The sequence below is a fragment of the Apteryx rowi genome, unplaced genomic scaffold (assembly GCF_003343035.1).
Source record: "Apteryx rowi isolate R43461 unplaced genomic scaffold, aptRow1 scaffold_97, whole genome shotgun sequence".
In the NCBI taxonomy this organism is placed as follows: domain Eukaryota; kingdom Metazoa; phylum Chordata; class Aves; order Apterygiformes; family Apterygidae; genus Apteryx; species Apteryx rowi.
Window position 1 is genome coordinate 1,900,099 of NW_020451282.1, and position 22,837 is coordinate 1,922,935.

General features: G+C 37.3%; 1 protein-coding gene across 13 annotated transcripts in view; it reads right to left on the reverse strand.

The window, feature by feature from the left end:
• WFS1 (wolframin ER transmembrane glycoprotein) overlaps window positions 1-22,837 on the reverse strand; it is a 38,828-nt gene that overhangs the window by 15,264 nt on the left and 727 nt on the right. For 3 of the 13 annotated variants that reach the window (XM_026054803.1, XM_026054800.1, XM_026054799.1), the window contains exons 1-2: window positions 1,569-1,652; window positions 161-197 (exon numbers count right to left, since the gene is read on the reverse strand). In XM_026054803.1, the coding sequence (XP_025910588.1) occupies window positions 161-163 (3 nt within the window). In that variant the 5' untranslated portion in view covers window positions 164-197; window positions 1,569-1,652. Of the gene's footprint in view, window positions 1-160; window positions 198-1,568; window positions 1,654-3,924; window positions 4,192-12,046; window positions 12,232-17,941; window positions 18,017-19,236; window positions 19,256-20,802; window positions 21,001-22,162; window positions 22,178-22,837 lie in introns of those variants that run through there. The other 10 variants (XM_026054798.1, XM_026054795.1, XM_026054790.1 and 7 more) reach the window with 10 other exon arrangements.

The following is a 22,837-nucleotide window of genomic DNA, read 5'->3' on the forward strand; positions in this document are numbered from 1 at the left end:
TTTTTTTAAGCCAAAAGACACTTTCCTCTCCACAGGCCATTAAAAATTTGATTCCCTAACAACAAAAACTGTATTGGGTTCCTTTTCAGACAGTCAATTTGTCCTGAATGAACACTGAAGCAAAATTGTATGTTGGATCTCTTTGGCACAAAAATCCTACCATTGTGTGGGAATGGAAAGTGTATGCTGTTAAACACCTAAAAAAAAAAAAAAAAAAAAGGAAGTGAGGGTGGAATGAATTGAGAAGGATAAAGATAAAAAAATTTATTTATATATATATATATATATATACAGACACATACATCATAGGCTTAGATTACATAAGGTATTTCTTACTCAACTGGAAATTATATCCTGAAAGAGTATTTGTGGGTTTTGCTCTCTTTTGTGTGGAGGACTAGAGGCAAACTGTAGATCTTCTGGCAGTGACTCCCTCAAGGCTAAAGCTTCATTCTCCCCAAAGCTGTTGGCTCTTTCACATGCGAGGAATTCATCACTGCCTCATGTTACTACTCCAAGGACAGGCTGCCCCTCAAATAGGTTGAGGTATAATGCGGAGTGAGTCTGGCACTGCCGTATTTTTACCAGCTTTTAAAGAATTTCTTTTTCCCCTCCCTTTTTATTAATATTTATCTGCAAGAAGAGATCTCCGGAAAAAAAAATTCCAAGTAATGAACAAGTGGGAGACAACAACAACTTCTTCCTGTCGTCAAAGCTGAAGCTGGAACAGGATGTTTAAGTGATTCACTAACCAAACCAAATGGGAATTAAAACTCCTTTAAACAGTTTTAAGCTCTTTGTACTAAATCCGTTAGACCCACATACCAGCCTAATGAGATGGACGAGGAAACAGTTACAGTTTTTCAAAATATAAGGGAAACCTAAACTGCTAACACATATAGGGACAGAACTGACGTTACTAATTCAAATACATATGCCCATACACAGTCAAATAGTAGTTGATTTCAATAAAGCAGGAGGGGTTTGCTGTCTAAAACGTGTTAATTTGACACAAACAGTAAAATAGCAAAACATCAATCTTGTCAACATCTGATATTTCTGCTTATGCACCTCATAATGTTTTTTTTCTTCCATAGAGTCCAACATAAGAATCCCGATACTTTTTTAAGCAGTGAAGCACTGAACCAAGTGTTGGTTCATCTTTCATTTAGATGAGCAATTAATTTTATTCCAAAGGGAAAATTAAATCTGAGCAGCATTCAATAGTCACTATCTGCACACCTTCACAAGTGTAATGGTCTTTGTCACATAGTTAAAAAAGCAAAGCACCATGCCTTCTCCATGCTTTCAGCCTAAAACCCCCAGGTTTGATATGCACCCTAAAGGCTTATGCAAGAGTTGGACCTGAAACCAAAAACGTTCCCAAGGAAGCAGCATTTCTCAAGGTAGAGAGGCCATCTGGCATCACCTTTCTTTGACTAGTTTAAGATCAAAAAGATATGGTTCAAATAAATATCTTTGGAAGAGATAATTGTCCTATTAGAAGCAGCAGTACTATTTCTGGAATTAGGAGCAAAATAACACCGACACACAGCACATAAGATTACCTCAGTTTGCGCTTTTGGTTCTCCAGCTTTGGCCCTCTCAAGCAGTTCCTCAAAGACCACTTCAGGTTCTTCCTTCATGGCCTCTATAAATTAATTTTGGCAGAGAAAACTGTTTACTAGCAACATTTAGAATTATTTTATAAATCGTTGATATATTTGGCTGAAGAATTAGAGGAGCATATATAAAACACACAACACGAGGGTTTTACAAGAACTGCAATGCAAATTAACTAATTGCAATATTTACACTCTACCTTAATTTCCTACTTCAGTGCATTTCCTGCTACTTGTTATTTAGTACCTGCCACAGGGTGATATATACAGTTAGCATTTTCTCATTTACTTCCACAGGATGAATTTCTCAATAGAAGAATTTTCATTGCAGTAAATATGAATACCCATAAAACATGTGGTACGGATCAACTGTTGTAATATTATTATTCTTATTCCTGGTAATATCTCATTCAAAAAGAGCACTTGAGTCTTCCACCAGGGAGCCTGTTTATTCAGTAATAGAGCCTTTGAAGAGTTTTGAATAACTAACAAATCTTTAAAACATATCCAGTATATTTGAAAGCTCAGCTCTTAATCTCTGGAGTACACAGAAGCCAAACATGATTACATCTTTATAAAACTCATTATTTTGTATCCAGCTCAACACTTGATGCTTCATTTTCTTCCCTTTATTTCTGATCTTATACATACACAGATTTAAACAATTTTATACTTCTTCAAAAGCATCACAGACCTTTATTTGATAACCAGTGTTTGTAAATAAATTCATGCTGTGTGCCATTTTATGAATGAAGACCAGTTTCATGGAAAAGCTGATGAATGCCATAACTGCTACTTTTATGAGAAGACTCTTACACTTCCAAATTATTTGTGAAGAATTTTAGAGAGTAAAACAATAAAACATATATGCTCTAAGTTGGGTAAGTGTAAGAAAGGACAACATACCACTGATTCACAATGACGCTTTTACTAACCAGCCTAGAATTGTAGCTATAAAGGAAGATCCAAACTCAAAAGCAAGCTCCAAAGCTTGACCTTTACCACTTTATTCCACAAGGTCACCAAACACACCATTACACTTGGTAGGCTATGTATTCAGGATGCAAACAGAATGAGAAAGCACAGTTAGGAAGCAGAGTTTCCAGACATAAGAAAGCAACTGAGAGAAGCATGCTGACATCTGCTCAAAGTTACAGACTTTGGTCTCTACCTAATATGGGCAGCAATAATGCAAGAAACTTGGTGAGTAGCCGAGTTAGATGAGGTGCCATTTAATATCAGTTATTTTCCAAAAGGTGGTAGGAGGGAAGAAGTAAACCGGATTCCAAATAATTTCCCAAAGAACAGCACTAGGTACATTCTTTAGTATCCCTGGTACTGGGACTATCTCCAAACAAGAACAGGCTACAAGCCAATGCTTTCATTAAAATGGATGCATTTTAACAAGAGCAAACCATGAAGTAAGTTTTCTCCTTTACCATGCCACGGTTTTGTCTGCCAAGCTGCATTCGGAAAAATACTAACACCAGATTATAACATATTGTCTAGCTAAACAAGGCACATAATGAAAAATAATTTTCATTTAGTACTCCCTCTTTTCAGAAAGCTGTAAAAATATTATTGCAAAATAGGCAAACAGCATCGCAGCAAAATTAACCACTTAATCTCCTTGCCCTGATATATAAGCAACACCATGGGACTCTAAACAAGCCAGAAGCCTGTTTTCCAGACGGCACCGCTCACAGCGGCACACATCACCCAGGGGCTCTCTGCTAACAATAAGCAAGAAGTCACAGAAAGGAGCATACTGTTTGAAAGCAAAATATAATATTCATCCATCTACTCCACCTAAATGAAAAAGGCTTGACAAGGCAGTAGTTTTTTGTTTACTCCTGTGTGTATATTTGTTCATAAACTTTCTCTGAATCAAAATTTCAGCAGCACTAGTCTCGGCTATTTTTTCTTTTTTTTGCTGTTCAGTATTTTCTATGCTTTGAGGAGAACATCACAAACATCAGTGATACTCTTTGGACAAACCAATAGAGAAGGCACCATTCAGAAGCTAAAGTGTTTTATAATTAAGTAGCATTTACATACAAAAAAAAATTAGAGAAAGCAGTTTGCTAAACTGATATAAGCCCTCACAATCAGAATAAACTGAAGAAGCACATCATGAAGCAGTCTCTCCTTGAGGAGAAGGAGATGGCTGTACTAGACTGAGGAGCCCAGTCTTACATTTCGTAGGCACAATTCACTGCAACAGCCAGCGAAGGGGCCAGTATACGTAGAAGCAATGGGCACTTTCGCAGAGGTTCACCCTTGCCCAGCAGCTACTCCTCACCTCAGCTACAGCAACAGCTGCAAACCCACTTCTCCAGAGCAGCTCAGCAGCAATCTGCACAGGCAAAGCACCTTCCTCCCTCTCCAGCTCCATTTGCCACCCACAGGAGTAGGGCATGGCTCTGGCCCCTTCCACCTCTTGCTCAGGTAAATGTTTGTTAGATCAGAACATTTATTACAACAGAAAGCTGTAAATCATTCCCATTTTGTTTCTTCAATGCTGGGATATGGGTACTTTATGGCAATTACATCGCAGATCAACATGTAAAATAATTTGCTTAGAGAAGACTGTTAAAAAAAAAAAAAAGGCAAAATTAAAACCATGCACTCTTGCGGTCCAACCATCATAAGCCTGGGGGAGCGCAGGCAGCCTTGTTAAAAAGTTTGTTCTAGTGGAGCTGAGCGCCAGTGGAAAGAATTGCTTCATGCTGTTATTTTGAACCTATTACCCACTCCCTCCCACTCATTTATCACTTTTGACTGCCTGTGTGCCATCACATATGACCTATAAATGTAAAAGAAAGATAGCTAATTAAAATTACGTCTGTGGGTTGGTTCTGTAGTCGTAGGGCAGGGGTGAAAGAGCTGATGGTGGTGTGTTTTGGAGATCAAATTTGGAACAGCTTAGTTTCTTAGTGTTCCCATCACTTGCAGTACTTTTCTTTTGCTTACTTTGTAGGCCTGGCTGAAAGGTTGAGCAAAAGGATAACATCAAACTGTGTAGCTAACACATCAATTTATTTCTTCAAAATATTTACAGGAATCTTAGAAGGTAAAATGTGCAGTCAAAAGTATGTTTTAGAACAAGGATGGACAATACAGACACCTTCCTTCAATTCAAGTGAAAACTAGGAGGACAAACACTCTGCAAGAGTAAACAGGCTAAGTGATGATCTATAACCGATCAACCTTGTTCTTTAGCATGTGTTTAGCTAGAAAATCTCTTGATGTGTATTCCTCCCACATAGAACTACTGCAGTTGGAAAAGCTGTCAGTAGAAGCTTTTATTTTCCAGCTTTGCTAAAAATTGATGTCTTTTTAATGTCAAGTTTTACTCTGTCTTGAATATAAAAATTTCCAGAAGAGAGTAACATTCATTTTACAATACTTCATGCATCTTCTATGACAATTAAAATAGACTTCACTAGCTGCTGTGTGTCAGGTGCATTTATGTAAGCCAATGAAGTCTATCAGTTATTCAAGGTTCACAAGCACTACAGTCATTCAAATCAAAGTATGCAAGTGAAAGCACACGAACTGTAGGTGGCCCTTAGCATTCATATATGAAGCAAAATTAGACAGGACGGTGAAGTAGAAGGATAGCTAGGACTTAAGATTTGGCTTTAGTTCTTGCTCTGCCACCAAGACCTTGCGTGAACCTCAGTACATCATCAGGCTTCTATATGCTTCCGTCCCTAATTTACAAAACAAGTTAGTTATACCTTCTCAGAGACAGGACACTCAAAAATCACAAATCATTCAGAGGATACTGGAACAATTACATTATTAATAAAACTCAAGAACTTAAGATATGAGCTGATGTGGTGCCCTTTAATTTTCCCAGTTCCACTTCAAAATTGTAAATATAAAAGTGATGGAAATCAAGCTGGAACATTGTCAATTTATCTACAGAAGCTTCCTTGTTTTTCTGTAAGGCACAGTATCTATTGCAATGAGAAATTAATCACATAAGCCTGCATAATGCTTGTTATCTACAGCATCCACCTCCTCTTATTTTGTGAACAAACTCCTATACAGGCAGAAACTGTAACTCTTGCTCAAAAATGTGCATCTTCTCTAAAAATAAAAGTTTTGCTCAAAATATGAGTTCCTCTATCTATCTAGCTGTGCCCACCAAAGCATATCTTTCCTCATCTCCCTGCATGTGTGCACAATTAGAGACACAAAAAAGTGGAAGCAAATATATAAATGATTTCTGATCTGCCAAGGATGTAGCAGATGTGTATTTTCCAGTCTGCTACTTTTATATTCTCATACTACAGAAAAGTATTTAGGTCTCTGAAAGGCTGCAGAAACATCCAGCGTAGGTATTTAGGCATTTCATTTAAATGTTAAAGCTGTCACTTAGAATGCATTTTATTAAAACACTATTATTTAAAAAGACTCAATACAATGAAATCCATGAAGGGCTGTAACCATTTCAAAGTCATATATAGCATTTAAAAGAGTAAGCTAAAGCTGCATATCATTAGCTGATAGATTTTTAAAGGTGCTTTCAAAATATATTACTAGCATAATTTTCATTTACTAGTGAAATGTATGTTTTCCAATTCCAGAAATGACTCAAAACATAGAAGTAAATCTAAACACAGCTGTTTAAATCGTCAGGTTGTGGATAAGCTGATGAATACGAAAGACTACTATTTATCTTTTGAAACTTTATACATTAAGTTTGATATTGACTACCAAAGTAAGATTCCAATCTAGAGAACAGCCTTGCTGCCATAGGCTTAAACAGAAATTTACTATTCATTTCAACAGAGGCAGGCTCTTTTACTGCTTCTATCAGGCTTTTACAGGAAAGAGGAAATGCTGCAAAGGGAAATATTTCAATTTTAAAAGAATACTAAACAACACCATCTTAGAATGCAATTCCTGCCCCTTAACTCTGAAATTTATCAATTAAATTTACAGAAAGGCAGTTAATCCACAGTAGAAAATTAGTCCAGGTGAGATTTTAAGCACTGATATCTCTCATTATTATTTTAGAGTTGCAAAAGGAATACATCATTGATTAACATGCATAAGCCTCTTCTTTGGAACACATCAGGGATTAAAACAAAAACAAAAAAAAAAAACAAACAAGAACCATTCAGCATTCATACAAGATTTTGAAGAATGGGCTTACACAGCCTAGAGAGGAAATCTTTTCAATACAAAAGACTTCAAGGAAGGCAAAAGTTGGCCATGGTTGTCGTATAGCTTCCTTCTCAACGTCCTAGCACAAATCAATGGTGGATGCTATATAGCCTTCCTATTGACCGCTGAAATGCATCATCTGTGAATTGCTGTAGTTGAGTTAACTTGTTGCAAAGTTTCTGATGTTAGACATAGCAGGTGTTTTACACACAGTTTAGACAAACAGGGATTAAAAAAATATTGGTATTTAAAAATACCAGCATCAATACACTGTGTATGACACTTTCATTCATGAATTCTAAAATGTTTAAAGGTACATAAGTAGTAATCCTCACAGGTAAGGAAAGAGATTTTTAGTTATACCTATACACATACATAGTAAATGTCATCCCACTCCCCCCAAAACCACCCCAGTTTTCCGAATTCCCTTCTGACTCCTAGAAAACTCTGTGTTCCCTCAACGAAAGAAGTTTTAAAGTTATTTCATGCAGAAAAAGACAATACAGTGCACAGAGAATAATAAAAATGTTTATTGATGTACTTTCCTACCAACGCAAACATACTTCAGCTCTCAGGAGAGTGGACGTACCCAGAACAAGGGAGTTTTAGCACCTCATTTGCTATTATCACCCACTGGCCAGGTGCACAGAGCCCTTTCTTCTCCCCATTTAGATCACAGCCACATCAGCCCCTGAATTTTCCAGATAAGACAAGAGCAGAGAGCACATGAAGGAGGAATCTCAAAAGCTAGAAACTGATATTTTAAAGTATTATTATTTTTTAAATTATACACACTCTTTGAGCTAAAGGTCTTATTTGTTCACAGTTATATGGGCCAGTCACAAAAGACAGTTATGTTGCTATGCACAATATATCAATTTTTACAAATACACAGGCCAGGCACTTCCAAGTTCTTTGAGCAGTGGAAACTAATGAAGAACAGGATAAAAGGAAAACTGAGAGCAGTTTCTCAGACAGGAAGCAATAATGAAGACAAAGCATTCATTATACATGTATATAAGTATATATGAAGTAAAACTATTGAAATATATAAGTTTAAAAAGAAATTATAGGTTTTACAAGTGAATATTAAAGCTGCATGGAAATGCTACTGAACAAAAGATTAATGCATTAAGCAACACCCACACTAAGTGTATGAAGGAAGCCTGCATGGCATACACACTTTACATGATCACGACTACAAGCATTCATTTGGGCTCAGAAAAGAAAGTGACAAGGACTTGCAGGAGGAGGAGGAAAAAATCCATGTGTTTGGAAGAATAAAGGATTTTAGATGACAAGATACGAAACAAAATTTCTGGATTTGCCTTCCCATTTCATTATTATAGGTAGGAGTTCTGAAGTGACTGAAAATAGTCAGTAAGAATTAGGTGTACGCACAATACATATGCTACATTCAGTCCTAACCAGTGATAACACACTTCCAAGCTTATTGAATACACAGCTAGAAAAGTACGTAAGCATTTTTACCATTTCATGAGAAAATTTGACAGTTGTCAAAGTTGGAAATTGCTACCAAGGTGGCCTAGTAAAATGGCCCAAACAATGATAAATAGTGAGTCTCCTAATATCTGGTATTTGGTTTTGCAAATTTTAGTTTTTTTAGTGTAAGATTTTAAATGCAGTTTCCTAAATGGTTTGTTTGAATAAAAATGACAAAGACATGCTGTGAAAATCAGAGCAGCAACAAGGCCAGAAAACAATGATGACCTCAACTACCCTCACAGACAAAAGATGAATATCACATTCAGGATTGATGTCAAGATCAAATTTTCAGACAAATTTAATAAATGCTTCATGAAGCATCCAGTCAGGGAACCCAGAAAAAACTCCTGCTTCTAACTGAGCAGTGCACAGAACCTACTTCAAAGGTCACTGAGCCACTCTGTAACAGCAGCTTAGACTTAACACCCTCATAGGAGTGTCAGAAGCCAAAAATCCACTATGGTTGTATTTAAAAGAAAACATAAAAACAAGGAAGTTTTATTGAAGAAACATGGGGCAGTCCAAAAGACAAAATGTTTACAGGGAGTGGAAAGTAATGTGTTTTTAGAGACTCAAAGCACATACATGCCTATCAAAATAAAACTTTAGGAAGACCTAAAAGCAAAGCCAGCATGAAAAGAGGAGGAAACAAAACAATAATACACAAACAAAACAAACAAAAGTAAGAATGCATAATTCAAAAAGCTACAGTCATGCCAAAATAAATCAAACCAAAAAAATAGACACCCTCCCCTCACCCAGGTTTAAGGTTAGATTTAAAACATATACCATGACAAACCAAGAGAAAAAGGTTGGAAGAACAACTTAACAACTTGATGCAGGATCTGTTAGAACTTTTTATGCCCTCTTCAAACATTCAAGGAACAAGTAAGCTTACCAGTGAGACTATGAGGCCTATAAATAACTATAGTACGACTGAATACTTCAAAAGGAGAAGACCACAGTAAAAAACCTAAATGATTTAGTAAAAGATATTTTTCTCCTGGCAAGTAGTAGCATGGAGAGGCTCCCATGCAGGAACTCTTTTTCTTTCTTTCTTTGAACGAAAATGTGTTGGAAGAAGAATCTCAAACTTAAACATCATATTTTAAAAAGAAGCTATGGAATGTTTTAACTGTATTTATTAAAGTGTTCTAATGGACTAAAGCCTATTGAACTACATACTACGGTGTCTAAGCTCTCACTTAAAACCTGAGGAATGGAAAGTGGCAAACGTGCCACTGGAGAAATCCATGATAACAGAGACCATTAAGTCTGATCTCCATACAAGGCAAATAGATAAAAGAAAAAATTAAGTCCATGGAGGGGACAAAAAAGATACACCAGGAAAGTCAGCAAAGCTTCTGCATAAGAAGCCTTGGCCTTAGTCCTCTCTGAAGGAGTCAAAAAGTTTGAGGACAGGCAGATCAAGGTTATATTTATATCTCCAACGGTGCTGAGTAAGGCTTCTCACAAAGGTCCTCTAAAGAAATTAGAGAAAAGGATGTTACATGGATAAACAAGAGAAAGAATGAGAGTAAAAATACATAGCTCACATTCTCCCTGGGGAGCGATTATCAGTTTAGACCTACAGGGATATGCGATAAAGCCTATATTATTCAACACATAAGCGATGTGGAAAAAGGGGCAAAGACTAAGATGACAATCTGCTGATGATTACATGTTATTCAGAGAAAAAAAAAGAGCAAAGAGCACAAAAAATTGCAGAAGGATTTCATGACTGAGTGATTAAATGATAAAAGGGCAGCTGAAATTCAGCGTTGGTAAACGCAAACAAGAAAAAGCCATCCTATCACTGTGATACACAGTGATAAGCTCTGAACTGACTATTACCATTTGAGGAGTGAAACCTTGGAGTTGTAACAGTTTTATGAAAACAGGAGATCAGTGATAGTAACACACTATTATTCAGGACTTTTTAACCTGGAGAAGAAACTGAGGAGAATTATGCTAGAAGTCCTAAGAACAATGAGGAACACAGAACGTGTTCCTATTCAATATCTTACCAAATACAAAAACCAAAGGGCATCAACCATCACAAGCAGTCAGAAGGTTAGGAGTCTTCCCGAAAGTCAATGCCTTCCCAAAGGTCAATACTGGACAAACCAGCAGTAGAAGAGAAAATCCAGAAAGGGCTATTAAACACAAAGACCTCACCTTTGGGCCAGTAAATCTCTAAGCTACAAAGCACAAAAGAAGAATATTCTGAGAAGGAAACAGCTATCTTTGAGCATCTTTAACATCTCAGTAAAATATGAATATAATGAAATAAGGAGATTGACACCACATTTAAGAAAAGCTCCCCTGCTCTAACAGGCATGCGGTAAACAGCAGTGTATTCCCACAGAAAAGATAACAAGAATTTTATACTGCAAGAAGTTAGCCACGGCTCAGATTCCCTTACAGTAGTAACACCAAGCATTGATACCAGCTCCTGCAATCCTTCACACAGATTTTACAGACAGTAACCAGAATATTATTTGAGGTAGGGGAGAGGAAAAAGCACAACAGCATGCAGAGGAAGGATAACTACACTTTTTATTTTTAATAGCTTTATCCAGAAAGATCTTTCCGCTTGCATAAGTGGATTTTGTATTGATAAGAAATCACAGGATGCCTAGCATTTCCCTCAGTTCCATGCTCTTAACTGACGAGTAATTTACATGTTTGATAAAGACTAGTATGGAACAAGCTTTCATCTGCAGATTTTTCCCACCAGCTAAATCACTGAGGGGAGCAGGGAGTCTTCCTTGACATTAGATCTTCTCCCACACTTGCTCAAGTTCTCCAGATACCATGAAGTGTACTGATGTCTGAATTGATCTATGGCACATACTGTGTCGGGCTGCACTTTCTTGAAGCTTAAGGCCTGCATCACTTTACAGCTTGGGGATTCTTTATCAGGAAGGCCTTATTTTAACAGAAGTTGAAAGGAAGTAGAGACCAAGTTACAAAGAAAATTACTGTACTTTTACTTTGATGGGATACCAATATGAATAATCTATGCTCACTGATAAACTCCAATCATCCTCCATAAAAGGAGTCTGAACAAATAAATATGTATGGAAAGACAGATGTAATGTAGAGAAGATAGATATAGGATTAATTACTGTATTTGAAAGAGCCTCTTCCATGACTTCCTCTATGATGAGCTTAAACCTGGATATTTATTTCATCTTTTATGTCTAGAGAGTTCTGCAATAACATGGCTTGGAACTGCAACAGGTAAACCTCATCCCTTAGGTGCCTTTATTATCTTAACACTTACAAACAGAGCCAAACTGTTCTCCTACTATAGTAAGTACTGTAGTTCAGAATCATAAACCCACTGTGTCAGAAGTCTCAACATGGAAACTAGAGTTTAATATAAATTGTAGCCATCTCACTCAGCATTGGGTAGGCTTGAACAAGAAACAGCCAGTAACAACCCAAAAACATGCTATAAATTCTGTCTGCAAGAAGCTAGGCTGGGGCACAGAAACAATGTGTATCACCTTGATCATTTCCACAAACATCTACAAAAAGAAAATCATCTTCCTGGAAGCCAGTCTCTTTTCAACATTAATTTTTCTTGGAGAAGTTGTACTTAAGGGCCTCCAAATACATTCTATCCCCTGGATTTAGGGCTTTCTGCAGAATAAAGCTAAGATAACTAAATGGGAAAAAGCACTGTTTGACTTCTTAAAACCAAGCATCCAGGAGCTAGAACAACCCACCTGCAAAAATGGTGTATTTGCAGACTGCTTTGAAACATTGGATCCTTTGGGCACTGACCAACAGAGTCGTACAGATTCTCAGACTGGTGTTCACAGTAAATTCTGTCTCCTGCCCACCAGGTCTCAGTCTTTTTCTCTGCTCCTCTGATATTCACCTTTGCTAGAGTTATACCCCAAAAGAGAAGCTATTATGTTAAAAAAAAAAAAAAAAAAATCAATGGAGAACTTGCTACTGAGATCAAAATGATGAGCTGTAGATAATGATCTAGTCTTTTGGGGCTACTAAAAAGAAAGCATGACTGAAATATCAAAAGTAACAGCATGACACTAAACTGAATCAGGTAATTTGTAATGGAAGACTGGGTGAATTTGCTTTAAGTTTACAGATTAAATATATTAGCTATAGAATATCACTTTCTTGCAAATTCCTAGCAATACTCCATTTGCTATTAAAAAGAAAATTTTACTATTTTGAAATCTGAAGACTTTACAGCATTAAATAGGAAACAAGAATGCATACATATAGAGAATAAATAATGTTGGCATATTTGTTCAAGCAATAAAAATATTCAAAGAAAAAGTAGGAAACTAAATGCCTATGGGGCATGCCTACACAGGGATATTGACCAAAACAGATATAGCAGAATACACTGGAAGGTATTTCTTTTGGAGTCATGTGCTCTTAATACACTTCCAAAGAAGGTGCAGAGATGGTAGTTATTCTAGAACAGCATCACACAGGATTTTTGGAATAGTGTTCATTTTATAAGCACAATTCTGATAGTTTTATTGTTTTAAACAGCAAATCCAAAAATTTCAGGGAACAGTTCTCAGTTCTTTAATAAAGTTTTTATTTTAGCTACAAAACAAGCTTTCTAGAATCTGGGTGACACTTAAGAGCAAAGACAGACATATTAATAACAAAAAAAACCCTTTTATTTGCTAGAAGATGCTTTGTAAACATATCTCCAAAGGCGAAGGTGTTTGATATATTTTTCTTCAGCAATGGGAGATTTAAAACAGTTCATCTAGGGGTAGATTGTCTGTTATTGACGTGCTTTTAGAAGAAGCTGATCCGTACATTTTGTAACAAAGATTAATGTTGTAATAGCTTTTATGTGTCACCGGATTGCACTATTGGGCTTTCAGTGTTGAGAAGAGCCAATCTGAGTCTCTAGAGAAATCCTCCTACTCACTTTCCATAAGCTCCAGAATTTCACTGGTACTGTGTGCAGTACCTATGTAGGAGTAAAGTTTCTAAAAAGACTCATGTTCCACTTTAAGCTTCGCACTAGGCATCATGTCATGAACATGATTTGTTCATATAGACTATAAGGACACAAAAGAGCTGACTGGAGATGCAGAAATATTTTATAGAGCAAATATCACTGTTTTGTTAGTTGTTTTTTACTAACGTTAGACCATTATTTACTCATCTGAGGGTTAAATCCTTTCATCCATCCAGAAACCTGCTAGCTTATCTTATTGCAAAATAAGGGCTTGATACAATAAAGAATACATTGCACATTGTTCTTCTATGCATTTCAGCTTTCACACTATGACCTTATGATGGTCCTGCTTGCCCCAAGAACAATTAAAAACAATTAATTTATATTAGCATATGTTGTCAGGCATTCTATTTTTAAAGGTGATAACAAGAAAGGGAGAGAAGGGAGTGACATTTGTTTAAAGTGGTGCTGGAGTCTAGGACTCAACCCTGCTTTCTCCAGGAGCAAGAAGGCTTCTGTAGATATGATAGTCTTAGTCACACCACAATCTCAAGTCATCAAATAGCATTAAATTGAAAAGGGAGCAACTTCTGCACCCCCACAAAAGGAAGGCAAATTGTCAGGAAAGCAGTGAAAAAAAGCAGGTAGGTGGAAGGCTAAGAGTGATGATATTATAGACACTATAAATTTTAAAAGTGGAAGGAAAACTATTCTTAAAAGGTATTTCTTTCTAGCCTAGCTATTATTGTACAATGATCATTTAAGTCATTTAAAATAATTTCACACACGCAACTAATGAGACAGCCCTTCTGCATTTTCTACACAGGATTCTTTATGGCAGGAGCACCTCTGATTAACTTCTTTATCAATAAGTGCTGAGATAATTCTTTAATGTGTTCCAAAATCGGAGAGTTAAAAATAAGCAAGCTTCCTGCCACTTCTCAGTTGAAAATCATCATCATTAACCCTCCCTGCAAAACAAAAACTTCCTAAAACAAAAAAACACCCTAAAGAAAAGTAGCATGAGAAAGTTGAAATCATAACTCTCACCAAACCTACATATTTTTTGTAAGTGAAAATTATCATAACATCTGCGCAATGGTCAATGGAATTTCAGTGCAGTGCAGCTCTTCAACACATATATGGTCTATCAGTTCATTAACCTGTTGCCTTAAAAAAAAAAATTTTGCAAGTCCACAGTGCCTTATTACATTGCTTAGTAAGCACTTCAATAGTTAACTGCCTTTGCAGAGAATTGGTGTTATTTCCCAATTTACTTTTCCAGTCTCAACTTCTAATTTTTGCAATGAAGTAGGCCTTCTGCTTTTAAGAATGGCCCTCTAACAGCACAACAGTTTCAAGTCTTTCCTATGTATTGACTTACTGTGGTATAATAGGAACTTGTTGCAGTCATATTTGAAGATAAATATACAGATATTAGGTGCGTTTCTAAACGTTTCCCTCAAAAGCTACTGTGAAAATGTCTGCAGATGTTAGTCATTCTCCAGAAGTTCTTGCTGTTGATGCATTAGGTGCATTACATTAGAAACTTGCTTCAGATGAGGAATGTGCTTTGAACTTCCCAATTGTTCCCATTTATTGGGTTTTGTTTGCACAGTGGAAGGGCACAAGTACTATATTGCTTTTTAAAAAAACTAAATTGAAAGATGGTATTTCAACTGCTAGGTTAAATTTAGACCTGATTAAATTTAGTATAAAGTAGAATCTACAAGATGTAGGAACCTTGGGTCCTTAGCATCAAGGGCTTGACAGATCCACTCCTATTTCATTGCACTATCTACTAATATGAACACTGGTTTTCTCCTCCTACCTTTCTGCTGCTCATTTCTCTTCCCCTAACACCTTGGTACAGGGGTGGCACAAATGTATTTTGATCATGCACTAAACTAGATCAGGAAATATATCCACCTGAAAAATAATGGAGGTAGAGGAAGACTGAACTAGAGCACTTTCCTTAATCTGGTTCATTGCGAAACTACAAAAATTTTTCTGCTGGCCCAGCCCATTGGGCAAGAATGAACGGTGAGGACAACAACTTCACCTACCTATGGAGAAACAGTTTTTCATCCCTAAGCAACACACAAGTACGTGTCCAGCACCAGAACATGTGCCCTGCAGCTTCAAAGATGCAAGACTTATTTCTGATAAAGGAAATACGTTCTGCAAATCTTAGCTATCTGCTGAAGAAAATATTCATATATTTTGAATGGTGAAAAAAGCCATGATGGAGAAATATGTTCTCACATAAGTGGGTGTCCAATCCTACTCCCACAGAAGGTAAAAACACCAGAATGCTACTGACACTGATAGTAGCAGACCTGAAAATGCTAATTCCCATGGTTCTACAGTGAGTATGACTGTCCCAAAATGCTACCTGAGAATACAGTCATTGACTTTTGTTTGGATAGAATCTTTTTTCCACACTAATGTTTGGCAAACGAGCTTTCAAGGAGCCTTAGTAATTACAGGCAAAGTTTGAAGGGACATTAATAAACTGACAGATAAATTGTTAAGCAATTAATACTTCAAGGCACAGTCCTCCCCTTTTAACAGTCAAAGATTTTTCTGAATTTTCCTCAAGCTTTGCACATCATTTCACTCTTCCTCAAGAGTTAGTCTGTACTGAGCTGTCAGAAACAGAAGACAAGTTCTAAAACAGAGCTTTGAAACAAAGGTTCTTTGCAACCTTAACTGGAAGAGGCTAAGACTGAGAATATTTGCAAGTTGGAGAGGTTCCCTATTCATTAGCCTTCATTGACCAACACACTGGAAACACGTAAATTGTTTTGGAGACTTTTTTGTACTATTTATAAATTCCAAGTCTCACAATTTATAAAATAATCCTCTCCTGAGATTAAAAAAAAAATTACCTTCCTAAATATGAAGCAGAACTCCACACATCTACAAACAAAACATAAGAAATTGACTCCTGTCTGCAAAGCTCTCAGTACAAATACCTTCCCCATACGTTCTGGATTCCAGAACAAGAGATTTTTGTGCATAATTCTCTAACAGCAAATACATGGAAAAGGTAAAATTAGTTCTATAACAAATAAGATGCCTCTTCAAGCACCACAACTTAGTCTCACAGTGTTCTCAAAACTATCCAAACTCTCACCTTTGAATTCCTACCTGATTCAGCTTCTCCAACCTTACCGGTCAAGAAGTGTACATGAACGATGTAGAAAACAAATAAACCCCCTTTCACCTGCTTACAAGAAATTATCATCTTCACACTGCTTCCTAGATTTCTCTATTGCTCTAGGATATCCTCTTTTACCTTCCTTTCTGTTGCTGACTGGAAGACATTTCCCTATATATTTTTAAGATGACACTTCACATGCTAGAAAGAAACTACTGAGCCATTACAAGAAGTGGAAACACCTCCTGATAACCTGCAGCACAGTAAATATTCATCTGGGGTGAGAATCAGTCTGGTTCAAGTTACTGTTACAGTTGACTTGGAGCAATGACTTGAATCCAGACATCCCAGGCAAGTATCCAACCATTACTGTATTGTGAGATGTTTCAAACCCACTTTTCTGAGCTGAACTGGGCCACAGAAAGAGCTATTTAGTAGCTCAGCAATACAGAACACTTGGATGTGGATTCATGCCTCTCTTCCAAAAAGGTTACATTAATAGCAGCAGTACTCAGATACCCACATCTCAACTAAGTGAAGATGTTGATGATGCTGTCTTTTTTTCCTATGCATACACAGAGGAAATTATTTCACCAGCAAGAATGATGTTTTTAAGTCTACTTGGGGAATTCAGTGTTGGGGCCTCCAGGGCTCTGCTCTGAGCTATTTCTTTGTGCATTGCTCTAGCTCTGTATATCCGAAGGAAGGAATATGCATACCAGGACTGATGAAATATAGATGCTAAGAAGATGCAAGTTCTTACAGGGCAGGTAGCAGCTGGATAGAAGTTTTGAGCGGCTTGTCCACCCAGGAGGCAGAAAAAGCTTTTTGGGAGATTTGGATCTTAGTCTGCTTCAACAGTCTTCAGACTTCATCACCAAGCAAGCACTGATCTTCCTTGCTATAGACCATGTTTCTCTTGGCCCAGACAACTAAACTAATGGCAGAAATTTTTGTTTAAGCAACTGGCAATTCTCCTGTAATTGCCTTACATGAATACTGATGACTCATGGTTTTAAATTTCAGAAGCCTTAATTAGTAGGACTCACTCACTAATAAACTTCCTGTCCAGACACATCCATGAAAGAGTAACAACTCTGATTTTTACATAAAAGTCAACACATTGTTATTCATTACATTTCTAATACATACACAAAACCCAGTAACTTACATAGGCAGAAGCTTTCTAGAGAACATAACAGCTTTGGGTAGGAGTAGGAATAAACCCCCACTTAAAAAATATATATATGTGTATATATACAAACAAAACACTAAGATCTACAAATTATCTTAAGCTTACTAGCTGATTATTGGTGCTTCCACCAAATCCAGATTTGATTTACATATGAAATTCTCAAAGTATTGTTCCTTCCCACTGTGAAATTAATTATATAAGGAATAACAATAAAAAAATTACCTCGTGATAGATTAGCAGAAGGTGGGCTGAAAAATTGCTAATAAAAATTCTTTAGTATAGGCATCTGACCCAAACAAAATACGTACCCAGCTGAGGATAAGCATGTGCTTAAGTGCTTTACTGAGTGAGAGCCAGAGCATTCATTCCTTTCCCGGATTATCCTGCAAGATATGGATAATGCTGTAGGACTAAGAAATGGGTGTTTCCAGGAAACAAATTATTTAATGTTCATATTGATGCTATAGCTTTAAATCCAGTCTATATGAGCAGAGACTGGGAAGAAAAGGTACAGACAGGAAATACAGGTGCTTTTGGCAAGAATATTCCAAGGACATGAGGTAGATAGGCCTTGAGGTAAAACTATTTCAGGACAAYGTTTTCAGATGAACACAGTACATCTCCTTATCCCCAAGAAATCATAGCTGTTTACTTAAAAATTAAATTATTTCCAACAAATTTAAGTTTTTCAGATCTTGTACAAAACACAAGTCATAAATAAATAAAGTGTTCTACATCTTTTATATATATTGTAATATCTTTTACAATAATTTGCTTGCTTTTTCTGTCCTTTCTTACATCATTCCTGGTTTCAGTCATCAGAGGATACTAGTGACACATAGTGCCTATTCAAATTAACTGACTCCTTAATCGTCCAAGGAAGAAGTCAGAACTAAGCCTTTCCAAGGGATTTTGTTACATGTAGTGCATTTGTCCTTTCATAAAACCAGAATACACAACAGAACTACACACCACGGCTAAGAGATTGGATCCTCCATTCCTCCTGGAACTATCAGCAGTTTGATCTTTATCTATTGATAAGGGCTCCAGAGATTCTAGGGAATACCTTCTTTGTCAGTTTGAGTATTCTGAAAATTGCCAAAGTGCCAATTTTCTGTTTGGGGGAACACTTTTCCTATTTATGTTTCCATAAGCACATATTTGAGCGTGTGAACTTCTGACGACTTCTAATGCTCCTTCTGGAGTATTACTAAAATCCTTGTTTTTAAGTTTTGATGACCAAGGCTGTAGTGGGTGGAAGAATTATGGTATTATGGCAAATGACATAATTCAAAAATAACAGTAGAAGAAAATAGTAGACGAATAAACATTTTCTCATTGTCACATTTGTTATCTAAATTCACCAAAATCTTGGCTGTAAGAGACTGCCATGACACAAGGGCAATGGCAGATCATTCTGCAGCATTAAATACTTGAATATATTAAAAAGGGGATGGAAAGGGCAATTACAGTGACACCAAGCACTGAAAAGATTTTCACGGAAAGAGACTTAAAGCAATCAGAAATGAGTCATGACTGAAATAGAGAAATACATCAGTGCTCGATATTCCTCTTTTATAAGAGCACAAACAAAAGCACCTACATTAAAAAGAACAGCATAGGGATGCTCAATCATTCACAGGCCTGTAAAGAGACAGGATTGAGACAAAACCATATTTTTAAAAGTCAGATATTTATAAGGAAATCTCCAAATTAGCTAGAGAAGAATACCTGACAATCTCTATTCAAAATACCACTAGATTGATAGTTTGCATTCATTTTCATAATCTTGCATGAATGTGGGCACAAACAACAGAAACCTAGGCCCTCCTCTTTTAAATGATACTATAACAAAGCCCAAGACATCTCCATGCTGTATTCCTAATATTGTTGCTATACTCTTCTTATTGAAGCATACTGAGGAACTGGAAAATGAAGAAAGGGAGAAAACATACCGTTAGTACTGATCCTAAATTAACGATCATGTAATTAACGTCAAAAGTGTCAATTCTTCAAAAGCTCTGAATTATTTTACTGGTGGGCGAGATGAGAAAGTTGGTAATGATACCGTGAGGCATGTCAGAAATTCAGGTATGCAAAAAATTTATATTTTCTTAGTTTGGAATGCACCCTTTGGTGTCAAAGAACCCATAAGGTTTGAAAATCAATTTTAAATTAGATACAAATAGTAGATGTGCTAACACAGCCACAATATTGGCCTGAGCCATGTGCAGAGCTCACCTGCACCTGACACATCCCAGCTCACCTGCACCTGACATTCTTGCATTCACACAGTTAATAATTTTAAACTCTTGGATAACCTTATTACCTTCAATAAAGCAACTTATATTTACAAATGTAAGGGCAGGCACATAAACTGCTTCAGAATCAAAGGCCGAGTATTAAAGAAAGCTAAAGAGCAGTAATCTTGCTAGACTTGGAATACAAGAGTTCTTGCACAAGTGTTAGATTACAAACTGATTTTAAAACTGTAACTCAGCTGCTGAATACAGGAGCCAGACATTTTTTTTTCTACCTTTCTTTCTACCTAGCATGAGACATTTCTCTCATCCCACCATCGCTATTCATAATCTTCCCCCCCTGCCCCAGTGTCAGCCTATTGAGTTTCAAAGTACCATTCCGACTTTGAAATTGTATCATGATTCTTAATCCGACTTCTTATTTGCCTGCTAATCTTAACTTGATTTCTGTTGCTCTGGTTTCATATATCAGTTTATATATTCATCTACATCAGAATTCACATTAAAGCTATAGTCAGCATGTTGTCTAGCCAACTGAAGAAATTAAATTGAAACCTTTATACTAAATTACATTTAAGTCTTCCTGACAGTTTTACAAACAAACCTTGTTCCTGCTGCTCTGTGCACACAGAAAAAAACGGTGGAAGAAGTGGAAAGCACGCACACAATAAGCGGCATGAGAACAGTCTGTCTTCTACAACAATAGGTTAAAAAACATTAGAGAAATTTATTTATCTGCTTGACATTTTCCCTTTAAACGGGGTTTAAAACACACACACATATATACAGACATATACATAAAAATACATACACACATATATATGCACACACACACACATATATGTAGGTATCTGTCAATCTCCTAATGTTTAGTGCAAGTCTTGCATAAAAATTACTTTCATACTTACCGTTTTTTTCAGCGCTCTCTCTACTATGGGAGTAGCCAGGAACTGAAGAAGAAAAAGTTGCAGCATCTCCTGAAGGTGGTCCAGATTTCTGACTATTCTCACTGTGGTCCACAGCAGCAGCATTCAGTTGGGATCTTCCAAGATGCAGCTGTGAGTGAGAGGGACTTGAGGGGGGATCAGGATTGGAATTCATTTTAGCTGCAAAGGAAGAAAAGAATAAGGATTAATGATTACTTTGTAAAACCAAAAAAATTTAAACATCTGAATGTATGCATACAATTAGTTGAACAAAAAGTCTAGAAAAGGGTAAGAATGCTGGCAACTTCTTCAAGATGTATTTATTCATTCTTGCATAATTCCAAGCATGAACAGTTATTATGAAATAAGACTTATCATATTTAGAATTATTCAAGAATAGAAACTGTCTTTTCTCACAATTAAGTAAGAATTGATTTTCAAGTACAGAAAAACTCTAAAATTCATGGATCAATCCTGTAAATATTGCATAGTTCCTTTGAATCTAACTTTCTGCTTACCCGCAGAAGAGATAAAGACAAGCAACTATCTTTTATAGAACAGTATTGACATGTCTATACTGACAGTAAAACTCACTCAGTATCAAGGGCCTGGTTTACAGTCACCACCTCACTTAAGCGACAGGGAAAAACAAGAAAGACAAGGCGGCAAAGGAGGAGAAGGTGTCCAACTCAGTCACTGAATTGAGTGGAAGAAAGATGGGGGGAGGGACACCACCAGATCTGCTCGTGTAGATATTTGCAACAAAAAGACAGAAAGAATGTACCCAAAGTTCTCTATTTCCCATTCAACTACTATCTGATTTTATGGAATAGAATTTACACAAAACCCACTGAGGCAGAGAGGGAAAGGTTTTCCAATTCCTTACAAAAGGAGGCCTTATAATTCCCACTGTAAACCTTCTCCTAAAAGGATAAGGAAACCTGTGTTCTAGAGGAACAGTTATAAAAATTTACATACTGATTTAAGGAAAAAGTACTGAATGAAAGTTCAGCTTTTACAAGACAGGAAGTATATACAAGACAGGAAGGCATGCATATAATGTCAGAGTATGATGCATACTAACTCCAGCTGCTTAGAAGCAATTCCCTTGAAGGTATCTGCCTACAAGCTACACTTTTAAATTCTGTATATTCAGAACACTGGCCCAGAAATGGTCGCATAAAAATAAAAGTTACATAGCCAACATGAAATATCAAATACCTAATTTAGCTGAAACTTGAATTCTGCTTAAAGAGAGGACACTAAAAATAATGACAGGATGCTAAAAGTACCAGCAATATTACCACTGTGACACATACGCTTTGCAATTTAGACAACTCACTTGCCTAAAACCGAAGATATTTTGCTGAGCGAAGTAACTGCATTCCTGTATTACTGTTCTGTATGAAGTTATAAATAAACCAACAGAGCTTAATTCAGCCTTCAGACAGGCCTAGGAAAACACAGTGACTGAAATACTTTCCCAGAAAACCAGCAGGATTATTTTTAACCATTATACAGTCGCAAAAGTTACTTTACAGTTTTGGTTTAAGCGTGACCTCGGCGCTTGAAAAGCGAGGCGAGGAGCACGACAAGACCTAAGGAAGCCCGGGGCGGATGCGCCCCGCGGCCGGGAAGGGCCCAGGGCGGCAGCGGCGCCGCCGCGAGGGGCGCGGGACGCGCAGGCAACGCGCACCTCCGGCGCGGCGAGGAAACGCTGCTCCCGCACGGGTTGCTCCGCTCCGCTCCGCTCCCACCCGCCTGGGAGACCGCGGAGCTGGCTCGCTGTCAGAGGAGGAGCCCTCCCGTTTCGGGCGCGAGCAAAAACTAACTCTTAAGTTTGATTTTAGGGTTTAGTCCGTGGTTTAAAAGAAAAAAGAAGGAAGGAAGGGAAGGAAGGAAGACAGGGCTTTTCGGGAGCCCAGGACCGCCCGGGAGGCAGAGCCCGGTGGCCCGCGCCGGGCCGGGGCGCAGCGGCGCGGGCCGGAGCCGCCCGGCCCCGCGACGCCCGCGGGAC